Here is a 12,570-nt window from a genome sequence, read left to right as displayed (position 1 = left end):
AAAATTGTGATAAAATGATTTGTAAAAGAAAATGTGATATTTATCTTGGCGAAGTAGACTTCATAAAATGTTTAGCAGGCAGGATTCTTTTGAAACATTATATCTTTTTTATTATTAAAATGATATTATACATTATTTTTTTAACCGTTAGACGGCCGATAATTTTTACTTTGCCGGATACGACCAGAACTTTGCTTAAGGTACTTGAGAATTTACTTTGAATGCAACTTGGTTGTTAAAGTTTGATTAGTAATTAACAGCATTTAGCGTATTATTTACAGTAAGTCTTCAAATAGAAAACGTAACAACCTTTATAGTTTTGATAGTATAATTTATGGTAATTCGTATTTATAACAATTAAATTTACTTACTTGAGTTTAAATATTAACTGAAAACATCTAGCATAACTTTTTAACTTCATAACTCTTTAAACAGAAAATTTTACATAATTATGAAAAAACAGACATCAAGTTATAATGTACATTTATTGTTATAAACAAAAATAAATATAATATCTTATTATGAAGGAAAATTTTCTATTAATAAGACTAAAAGAGTTTCATTATTAAAATTGATGATCTTTTTTAAGTAAAAGTAACTGTAGTAGTTAACAACACTAGAAAAATTAACATAAAAAAGTTTTTGGAAAAAAGCAATCTATTTATTAAGAAATTGAATTAGAGTAATAAATTGTAGAAAAATCAAAAAACTTCAAATAAAATGTTCAACTATGTTTATTAGACTTGTTATTTATTTTAACTAAAAAGGAAATACTTGAAGCTTTTTTATTTAAATTCTGGCATTATGTGGTATTAAGAAAACAAACTTATCCGAAATGTAAAATAAAATAAATTAAGTTAGCTTGACTTGTTAACCAATAGAAAACGTTATTAAACTCATAAATTAACATATTTTTTCATTAAATATAAATCAAAACTCAATTTTAAATAGAAAAATGTTAACAATTCTAATTCCTAAAAAACATTTTTACAACACACAATTTAAGTACTCAACTTTAAGTTCTGCTTTACAATATATTTAAAATTAAGTTTTTTTAATAGAAAAAGTTATTAAGTAAATTGTTAAACACAACGTTTTAATAACAACTGACGCTAAAATATCCAAGAAAATTTACACATTCTCTACCAAGCAAAATCTACTCAGTTCTGCTTCCTCGACGAAGGCCTCTGAAACTCCTGCTTCCGGGGTTTCCCCTTCACCGCAACCGACGTCGAAGCCGAACCCAGCGCCCACGGCGAATCGAAAGAGGTGGTGTCCTGATCGACCAAGTGGGTGTACTTGGTCCGTCCGCTCCGACCGAAGTTCTTCACCTGTTTGTTGAGTAAAATATTATTTGAGCTGTTCACTAACCAAAAAATTTTTTAAAATTTCATTTAACATTTATCACTTGAAAATGAAACTTGTGCAGTTTTGAAAAGCTTTGTGATATAAAATATAAAACAAAATGAGTAACATATTAATGATAACTATATAAATAAGTTTAAAAACCTTTCTATAATAGTAATTATGAGGAGCATTTTTTAATGTTAGTTTGGACTTAAGGGAAGAAAATCTGCAACTAATTTGCAAAATGGTTTTCGTTATTGAAATTGAGCAAGTTCAAAGTTGATAAGACCAATTTTTTACTACAAGAGGTAACAAACAAAGTTTTAAGTAACAAACAAAGTTTAAAAGAAACAAAGTTTTCAGTAACAAACAAAGTTTTCAGTAACAAACAAAGTTTAAAGTAATAAAGTGGAAAGTTGGTATTTTGTAAAGTTATTCGTAAAATATTTTCAAGACAATTTTAAATGTTTGACTACTAATTGATCAAAATAACTTGATAGCAGTATATTTATTATTTAAAACAACGAGTCTACTATTTATTCATTTATTTATGTGTAACGTATTTCTGCAATTTTCACATTCAATTTAATTATTAAACAACTTAAAAAAAAATTAAATTGAAAAAAATATTTTTTACAAAACTAAAATTAAAAAACATACCAAACTAAAGAAATAGCAATACTTTTGAAGTACTAAACAGGGTTGTCAAAGGATTTTGTTAATTTTATTTAAACCAAGTAAAACAAAATTTTTTGGTCTATTCTCAGTATAAAATTAAACTTGAGGTAACAAAAAAACTGTGTTAAATAATATAACAACATTTAAAGTATTGAAAATTTACTTTAAATGTGTTTTTAAAGAAGAAAACTTTAAATGATACAATTTTTTTATTTTCCTTTAGATAGAGTCACCGTACCCAATCGACATTTTGTTACATCAGCATGTAAAAACAGTTTAAAATTCCAGGATTTTAATAATTTTTGATGGAAACTCAAGGGTTATTCTTCGCAATTTCCCAAGTTCCAGGATTACAGGTTTTCGTACTAAACAAAAGTAAATACTGTATTTACCCGTATAACTTTAAGAAGTACGAAACATTACAAATATGTATGTTCCAAAAGTTTTTATACTAAAAGTTTTATGTTAACTTCAACCTAATTGGATGATACTAATCACATTGACATTATTTATTTATATGTTTGAATAACAATTCTATTACAAACCTGCATAACTTTAGGTAGTACAAGCTTATCAAAATGATCGTCCAAAGTTGGTTGAGCGAAATCTCTCGTATACACTTCTTCCTCTTTTTCCTATAATAAATACTAACTTTTTTATATACTATTTCTATTATTATTAATTTATTATATATAATTTTGTTTTATTAAAGCTTAAAAATTTCTAAAAGTATCGTACTTGAAAATAATTTTATTTCAATCATAATTTTTTTATATACTTTTTCATTTTTTACTAAAATAAATAATAAGTATTACATTATATTTATTAAAACTTTTATTAAATTGACTTCCTTGCTTTAAGGTTTAAAATTGTAATTTTTACTTTATTAAAAATACTTATATATGCTTATATATTTCTTAAAAGTATAAACTAAAAATTAAACTTACATAAATCATAAAAGTTTTCAAAACAGGAAAACAAGTTGATATAACTTTATATAGTTTGTAGATTAATGCTAATATTATAGAAAACAAATAGAGAATACAGGTAGCTAATCTACCAAGGACCTTATAAAAATATCAGAAATAGAAATAAAACCACAAGTAAACATTAAAATAGTTTTCGATAAAGTAAATGCGACCTATATCTGCGTTTCATTACTCAAAATAAACTTATTTATAAAAACTCCCCACGAAGAGAGTATAACTGCAGAAATGTATAATGTTTTTTTACCTATGTATGAAAAATGACTAAATAAATTTCACAATTAATTCAAGCATAAAAGTTTGTTTTTGAAAACTTTTTTAAAGATAGTTGTATTACTTTCTTTTTCTTACGTAAGCACTAGTTAGTAAGGCAGCGATATATTAAATATGAAATTAACTCTAGTAAATGTGCGATTTCTCATAACGGGGTCGGTGATCATGTACTAACTTCTGCCAAAAGATGAAAACTAAGATTTCGTCAAGTACATTAAAAACAGTCAATCAATGAATAAGGCATCAACAAACATTTTAAATTTTTGAACTATATAATTAAAAATAATGTATAATTAACTAGCATTCTGATATTAATAAACAAAAAAAAACAACATTTAAATAATCAATACATTTTATTCCAACAAAACAAGATTATTATAACTAATATTTTATTGGCAAACGAACAAACGAGTAAAGAGACGATGAAGTTATATTTTCAAATTAGAAACGTCAGAACAAACCATGAAGAAGGCGCCACGATGGTAATACTTCTGCAGGTACTTCATCTTTCCCTTCTCCTTCTTGTTGGTGATCTGCCTGGGATTCTGCCGGTTCATCTGGATCCTCTCCTCTTCCGTCATCTTCGACAGCCTCTCCACTTCCTCGCGTTCCTTCTGCATTCTGTGTGATAAAAAATAAAAATAAATATGCTATGGAAAATTTCTGCCTTCTGTGAAAAGAGAAACCTTAAGAAATAAACACCTATGGTAAAGGTTGCCGTTTTTTGTGAAACAAAATAGCTGGGTTTGTGAAAAAAAAATAAAAGAACTACTACTAGGATTAAATATGTTTACGAATGTCTAATTAAGTTAAAATACAGTTATCAGTATTTAAAGCAATAAAGCCAGAATGAGCAAAAATATCTAGATAATCAAAAGTTGGCGAAATAAAATAAATCAAGTGTTACGTCATAAAAAGCCAAAAACTGAAAGAGTTTTTAAACAAAGCTTTTGTAAAAATCGAAAAATTACTTTATCCTAGAGAAAAAAGTTGTTAGAATAACCTCATAAAAACTAGCCTGAGATAAAACAAAATTAACTAGCCAGATTATTAGATAGTTAGTAGGTCGACTATTTTGTTGGTAAAAATTTTCACTATAGTTGCAAAAAAATTTTATTACTAACTGTTTCCTCTCTCTTTATTGTGTCTATTTACCATATTAATTTCCTTAAAGTTTTAATTTAAGAATATATAAAAGTACTAACTGTACTCCCTGTAAATTTATAACTGAAATAATATATCAAAATACAAAATGAATAGTGTTCTCTTTTCCATGCTTCTCTTTACCCTTTTCAGCTCCCTTTATCACATTTAAAACATAAAAATAAATACAATATAAAATATTACTAACTGTTCCCTCTCCTCCCTATCTCTCTTCACCCTCTTCAGTTCTCTCAGCTTCCACTTCTCGTATTCTGCTTCATCATCCTGATTGTCTTCTTCTTCGTCGAGCAAGTTCAACTTGCTCTGTATCAGCTGCGCCTCGTTCGTGGCTTCTTTCTGCTCCAACTCGGCCCTGCGCTCCGCTTCTATTTGCTGTTAATAAGAAATTATTAGGTTAGGGGAACCACCAAATTAAGTAATTTCATTAAGCTTAGTCGTTTATATACAATTATGAGATTTTATTAATTAAGTTAAATATATGGTATATGTTATAAAACTTTCTGCTCCAAATCAGTCCTGCGCTCCGCTTCTATTTGCTGTTTATAAGATGGTTTTATTTAGGGGAATCACCAAAATAAGTAATTTTATTAATTAAAGTTATTAATATGTTATGAAGAAATTTTATTAATTTAATATATGGTATATTTTATAAAATTTTCTGTTCCAATTCAGTTCTGAGCGACGCTTCTATTTGCTGTTTGAAACTAAATGTTTGTTAGGGAACTAACCAAAATTGAGTAATTTTATTAACTTAGGATGGTTTGTGATATACCAAAATGTATATTTTTGCTGTTTAAATGTGTTGTTTTTTAGGAATTTCGAGAAAATAGTTGGCTTAAATGCACGATGAGATATTAATTAGATGTTATTAGATGAGTTGTTTGTCACTTATGGTTACTAATTAAGATACTTTTCAAATATTTAGCTTTTGTGTTTACGATTTTGTTTGCTTAGGATGATATTCTGAAAATATTAGTTGTGAGTATGGGATTGTTAAATAAATAACTATAATATTTTTATAAAAAACTTATGTAGTTAAACCTATGTGATTACCAACAGTGTTTGTAAATATAGTACGCCTTAAGTTTAAATTTAAAAAAGCATTTTCCTTCATTTTACCAACTTTTGCTAATAATTTCTAATTTAGCTTTTTAGCTTCAGCATCTTTTTTACAGTCAAAAGCTAGTTTAATTAAAACATTATAATTATAATTTTAAAACAAACCCTTATAGTTTCTCTTTTTCTAGCTTCTGCAGCTTTTTTACTCTCAATAGCTAGTTTAATTAGAACATTATAATTATCAATTCAAAACAAACCCTAATAGTTTCTCTTTTTCTAGCTTCAGCAGCTTTTTTACTCTCAATAGCAAGCTCTTCCATTCTTTGTTCTTCTTTTTCCCTTTCCTGGATCGTCAATCGGTCTTTTCTGTTGAAAACAATAAATTATTGTTGACACTTAATTTAGCAAATGATATTGAATTAAAAACTTTTAAGCATCATAGGTCAAAATCTTAATATACCTTCATTTATTTACAAATACATGAAAAATGAAACTGTTATTTGCTAATAAATATATTAGACAAAATACAGCTTTGCCACTCTTTGAATACAAAAAATGTTCTGAGTGACCGAAAACTGTCCTGATTTTTTCAAATCTTAAAATATTTTTTTTTCAGGAAACTTGGAAATAAATCAACAAAATGATGAAAATCAATTGCAACTAAATTTAATTCAAAACATATAAAAAACATGCCTAAGATCTTCAACTACCCAGAGATTTTATAACAAAAACTAAACTGGCTAGAGGCATCCTTGGTTATAAGAAAATTAACTACTTTAAGTTATCCTGAGTACCATAAATGTGTAAGACCCTGCAAATATACATTTTGACTTAAAGAAGTTTTAATTTAGCATTTTTATTTCTGCTATCTTCAATATAGTTTTTTGTAAAAATTTTAAGACATTTAATCTTTTTTTTTTCATGTTTGCCTTCTTATTATTTATTCATACTAAACTAAATACTCTGTCTAACATGACAATCTTTAAACACTATTATCATTACAAACACATAGCACATGTCAATTAGCTACCCATTACATGGCAAATATTTAAACACGGATTTCAATCAGTGATCTTCATCTTCGCTATCTTATATCAAAACCCCCATATTACAACTTATTAATCTAATCAGGGTTGCCAATCGTTTTTTCAAAAATTTATCTAGGTTTTTCATATTTTTCAAGGTTTTTATAAGTACACATCTTAGGGTCTATTTACAGTTTAGAGTTAAGTTAAAGGTAAGAAACTGTGTTAAATAGTATAAAAACATTGAAAATATACTGTAAATGATTTTTTAATAAAAAACTTTTGATGATGATAAAACTTTTTTATTGTTATGATAGATTTTTTGAGTCTAACCGAAATTTTACTACTAGACATATGAAAATTGTTGAAATTCCAGGTGTTTTTGGTGATTTTCGTTCAAAATGGTATTTTTCAAGATTTCTCAAATTCCATGTTTTTCAGGTATTTTTTTGCCTAAAATGTCAAACTCCAGGTTTTCAAAGGTTTACAGGCAACGCTGACTAATACATGTCACACATAATATATAACTTATTCTACAAACTTACTTCCTCACAAACACGGGTTTCAGCCTGTGGTCGTCATCTTCTGAATCCTCCTCGTCCGAGTCGGTTTCTTCCTCCTCCTCACCCGACGACTCCTCCTCGTCCTCCTTCACTTCCTCGTCCACCCTCATAAGTTCCTCCTCCTGGTTGACGCGCGATCGAGCTCTCATCCTCCGCATCATCCTCCGTTCCTCCATTTGCTGTTTGCATGATATTATTAAAAAATTATTATGTATATCTCTTTTCAAGAACATCATGCATTAGCTGTTGAATTTTAAAAAAATATTTAAAAAAATATTATATCTCGTTTCAAAAACGTCATCCATTTGCTGTTTGGCCTGATAATATTAAATAAAACTATTCATCATATAACATGTATGTACATTGCTGGCGATAAAAAAATAGATTACTAACTGCAAGAAACATGCTAAATGCTATTTATATAAATTTCAAAGCTTCACAGAATTTGCTGTGGAGATGATATTAAATTACAAAAACTGTTGGAGTACAGGTTAGAATGAAAGATTATATTTGGTAACGTAAATTGAGAAGGATAAGTTTTGAATAAATAAATCAAATGTCGTTTATTCATTGAAATTTTATCATAAATTGTTAAATAGTCGCTGATATATTGCTATGCTAAATAATTTAAATAATTTTCATCCTGCGCTCCTCCATTTGCTGTTGGGATGATAGTAATAAATAACAGTAAAATTATGTAACTATACTACAGTATCTGTCTTTTAACTAGAATATAAAAGTTAACATATCGCCTGTTATAACTACCAAGTTGTTTGAGAACTTATGTTGAAAATTATGAATAAACAACTATGATTTTCTGTTTAAACTAAGAAAATTACTTGCTTGAATAAATAACATACATAATTTTTATGAGGGAACCTACTAATGGTGGCCTCCATTAAATTGTAATAATTTTAATTTACTAGAAGAAACTAAACACCAAGCTTTTCATATTAAACCTGTTCATTTAAATCTTCATCATCCGACTCTTCTTCCAACTGTATGGGCTGGTGGATCTTCCTCTTTGGAATTTCTTCTTCCTCTTCGCTTTCCTCAATTACTTCAGGTTCCCTCTGGCGTCTTCTGCGCAGCCTAAAACAAAATAGATTGTGTTATTGTTTTATTAAATAAAAACTAATTAAATAATGATATTTGAAAACAAATGATTAAATTTGCTTCGTTTGAATAATAAAATAAATTAGGCACTTATAGTGCATTAACTAAATTTTAACTTTTTTTAAATAGGAAATAATCAAAATATTTTGTAATATGGTTTAAATAATAATTTAATATATGTTTTGTCAAATACAAAAAAAAATAATTCAAATAGTGATAATACATCCTGATTATCTTTCATTACGTTAAAGATCCATTAAAGTTAAACTGGTTGAAGAAAAAATAGGTTATTTTATTGAGAAGTTAATAAAGTGAAATTAATTGCTGAAATTTAGTTTCACGCATTAAGCATTGTGATTTGATTATAAATAGTAACTAATTCTCTAACTTACTGTATAAATGAACTTGATGAAATATATCTTGTATTTATTTAATTCTATTCCAGTTAAAACAATTTAATTAGTGGGAATTCAGACACAAAATACATATTTTAAAAGTAAATATCAAAAGCTTTCATGTGTAACTTGTACTGTACAAACTATTCATATGTATTTATAAATCACATTATCAGTACATACAGTTTAAACTTCTATAACTTTAGTGATAGGCTTTTGATACAGTATAGTTATTGTATTAGTTTAAATAAAATCAACCACTATTCCTATATAGAACATAACCGCAATATGTATTATTTTATAACCTCTGCTGAATTAAACATATTTTAGTCACCATTATTGTTGTTGCAAACATACATAAAAACGTAATAACTCAAACCTTTCTTCAACATCCACTTCTTCATCGTCCATCTGTTCCAACCTCTGCAGCCTCCTGTCTTCTCCCCTTGTCACCTCCCTGCCGTGATGCGTGTCCTCATCTCTCGTCCTGTGGAACCCGTCCTCGTCCTCGCTGGACGAGTCCTCGCCCGCGTACTCCGGCCTCTTCCCTGCTATGTATCTGTTTGGAAAAAGTTCATAAGAAGAAAGAAAACTTTATAACTTGATATGTTCTTATTTAGCTATTACTAAAAACAACATGTATAAAGGCCTCTTTCCTGCTATGTATCTGTTTGGAAAAAAGTTCATAAGAAGAAAGATAACTTTATGTGTTACAGAGTTTTAATTTAATGATATAGTGGTGTGTACCTGTTTAAAGCAAGGAAGTTTAGAAAAGAGATAATATTAGCAAGTATATTAACAGTAACCTTATTTTAATCTTGATATATATAAGAAATAAACTATCATAATTTTAAATGTATTTTTTGCCTCTTTTTTCCTATGTAAATGTTCGAAGAGTTGGAAAAAAAGAGAGAAAGCTTTTATAATTACTACCTTTATTGTAAGTATTATTAATTAAATGGTGTTTTATAAATATGATAACTTTTATTAGGGTTTTTATTTTTGTTGTGTTTCTATTTAAAGTGGAAAAATTTAGATAAGGGACTAAATTTTTATTTTTGTCAAAAATTTTTAGTTTTTTTAAATTATCAAAATTCATAAGTAGCAATCTTTAATTACAATATAAGAAACACCTCCTGAAAATTTGAGAAAGATTGCTTGAAAAATGAAGAAAGAGAAAGATTTTTAGTGATTTTATAATTTCTTATAAAATTGACCACAAAAAATTTGCGGTCCATACATTTGTATCAGAAACTTTGACAAAAAATAAAATATCTCAAAAATTTAATTATTTTACTGAATTTTATAAAAACTGGCTTGTAATTTGTACTTTAAGTTTTCATGTATAAGCAAAAGTTATTTTTTGTTAAAAAAGTGTTTTAAAATATATCAATAAAAAAAAATGAACGAAAACAAGTCATTCCCATATGCTGACTTGCAAAGTACCTTTTCACGTGAACCTTCTGCATTGAAACTTCACCCTTCCTGTTAATAACCTGGACGGCACCAGCTGTGAACTGGATCGGTTCCGGCTGCCTGGCCTCATCTTGAAAGTGCTCTTGTCCGAGTGTGTACATTCGTAATTTTATTTAAAATATCTGAAAAACAACACAGTCAAACAATGATGTTAGAGTAAATAGATTGTTAAAACACTTGTGCTAGTGAGTTGATACTACATTAAAACCTAAGTGAGCACATTTGTTGTGCTTATATATAAATTCTAAAAAAAATTATATTTTGAGTACGTTCATTTGTAATTTTATTCGAAATTTCTGAAGTAAAATAACTAACATTACTAGTTAGCAACGTTAGGAAAAATAAGTTGTTTTGAAATTTGTGGTTTTATTAAAAACAATACACAGTTTGTCTAAGTGTGCACACTTGCTATGCTTTTATATTGATCATAAAAACAAAATAAAAATACTTATATTTAATGATGATAATTAGAATATTAAGCTGTCTTTAATCCATCTAAATGAAATCTATATTATGTTTTATGCTAAAAATAATATAACCAATTTAATTTAAAATTTGTAATATATTAAAAGTACTACATACTTTAGCAAAGATTGTACAGTTACCGGTTGCTACTCTTTAAAGCAAAAAAATTAGCCAAAAACTTGCCTGAGTAAGCAAATAAAGTTAAAAAATAAACCAAAAAAATAAAACATTGTGTTATTTAAGCTTTAAAACTTTACAAAACTATTAAGATAAAATAATGTTTTTTTTTTAATTAATAAATAAAAGTAACGAAGTAAACATTTTGATATCAAAAACTAGCGTGAGATTTTAGAAAAACCACTCTAACCTAAGTTTCGCAATTAATTGCTACAAAGAAATTTTAAACTAATCTAAAAAATACATAGTTATATCTAACATATGAAAATAAATAGTTCAAACTTTTTACTATAAATGCAAAAATTACACTATTAAAAACACACAGCATAACTTACAATGTCTTAATCAACTTTTTTTTCTTATCTAAAACTACTATTTAAAAACAGGTGGGGGAGATAACAATCACCAGCTAGCCCAAACTTTGTTATGTAAAAAAAAACTATCCGAACTTTAAAGTTGGGTAAAATCCCAGCACAACAAACATTTTAAAATGTGATCCTGCATAAAAACAGTCAATTAGTGACTTAATTTGAAATTGTTTTAGTGCATTAAAGCTCAACAGAGGAAATCTTCATAATTTATTTTCATAATCAATGTATAAGTTAAAGACTATTTTGATTTATCTATAATTTTTTTTACAAATTCACCGGTAATAATAAGAATTTCTAAATATTAACTCAAAAGTTTTTATACACAATCAATTACATAATTATGAAAACTTAAAAAAAATTATTCTTAAAAAAATAATTCAAGTCAAAACAAAACTGACTTATAATTTTTGAATAAGTTTAGTATATTATAAGATGTGTTTGAAAATGTCCAGAATATTTACAACTATTTTTAAGATACAAATTAAGTTTTTCTTATTAAAGTAGTTTTTAAGAATTATAACTAGTTTTTTACAGTCAACATAAAAATAAAAACTATTCAAACAAAACTAAACACATACAACTAAGTTTTCATTACAATTCATCAAACACTGAACTAGGTATACAGATACATACATATGTAAAAACCATAACAAATTAATCAGGAAAAATTTCAACTACAACTTATGGTACTTTATACTATAAAATAAAAGAAAACAATCAAAAATTATGCTTACATGTAAGTGTTTAATTATGCATCTATAGTTATATATAAATAAATGTTTTTATTAAATAACTGGTATAACTAGTAAATTTTCATAAATTGATATGGAACAGACATAAAAATACTTTTTAAACCAAATGAACTTATTTGTTTTATAACTAATTGTTCAAAAAATTTAAAATAGTGTATTTAGAAAATTTCTTCTGAAAATAATTTAATATGAATTTAATTAAAGTATAGCTACTTTTTCAATGAAATAAATAATGGATAGATATACTTGATACTTATGCTTTTTAAACTTACAGAATCTTAGAAAAACTACTTCTATACTCTACTTTTAGGCAGGATTGGTATATACTTTTTAAATTTTATTGCTTTATACTTCTGAATTTATAAAATTAATCTTTGAACTCAAGCTATTTTTTAGGTAATTTTGAAAGTTTTGAAAATAAAAAGGACTGAAAATATTTAAAATGTCTTTTTATATTTATTTTTTATTTTAATGAATGATTTTAGCAGCCATTAAAACTGATGAAATCAATATTAAATGTTTTAAGTATGAACCTAAAAAAATAACACAACTTTGTAGCTAAGCTTTTATTAAAATTTAAAACAGTATTTTTGTAAAGTTTTAAATTGTCTATTATGACACAATTATAAGTATAAAATTATAATCAGGGCTGCCATTTTTTAAATAAAAAGTAATAATATTTGTCCTGAGTCATCCTAATTTTAACTTCTCAAAATTAATAAA

General features: G+C 26.4%; 1 protein-coding gene across 1 annotated transcript; it reads right to left on the bottom strand.

The window, feature by feature from the left end:
- Window positions 1-800: 800 nt before the first annotated feature.
- Window positions 801-12,186, bottom strand: LOC145849280 (microfibrillar-associated protein 1-like). The gene is made up of 10 exons (XM_082954437.1): window positions 12,120-12,186; window positions 10,053-10,204; window positions 8,986-9,165; window positions 8,055-8,187; window positions 7,078-7,274; window positions 5,765-5,873; window positions 4,636-4,820; window positions 3,746-3,905; window positions 2,571-2,660; window positions 801-1,331 (listed from the first exon to the last, which is right to left on the bottom strand). The coding sequence occupies exons 2-10, from the start codon at window positions 10,181-10,183 to the stop codon at window positions 1,161-1,163; spliced, it is 1,356 nt and encodes a 451-aa protein (XP_082810563.1). The 5' UTR covers window positions 10,184-10,204; window positions 12,120-12,186; the 3' UTR covers window positions 801-1,160.
- Window positions 12,187-12,570: the final 384 nt, after the last annotated feature.

Source organism: Thalia democratica, chromosome 1 (assembly GCF_965202585.1).
Source record: "Thalia democratica chromosome 1, ktThaDemo2.hap1.1, whole genome shotgun sequence".
NCBI lineage: Eukaryota > Metazoa > Chordata > Thaliacea > Salpida > Salpidae > Thalia > Thalia democratica.
This window is presented reverse-complemented; position numbering and strand designations above follow the sequence as displayed.

Coding starts and splice junctions, on each gene's coding strand:
- LOC145849280 (XM_082954437.1), bottom strand. CDS start 10,183: ATGTACACACTCGGACAAGAGCACTTTCAAGATGAGGCCAGGCAGCCG. Junction 7,275..8,054: donor ATGAAGATTTAAATGAACAG/GTTTAATATGAA, acceptor TCATGCAAACAG/CAAATGGAGGAACGGAGGAT. Junction 4,821..5,764: donor GAAAAAGAGAAACTATTAGG/GTTTGTTTTGAA, acceptor TCTTATTAACAG/CAAATAGAAGCGGAGCGCAG.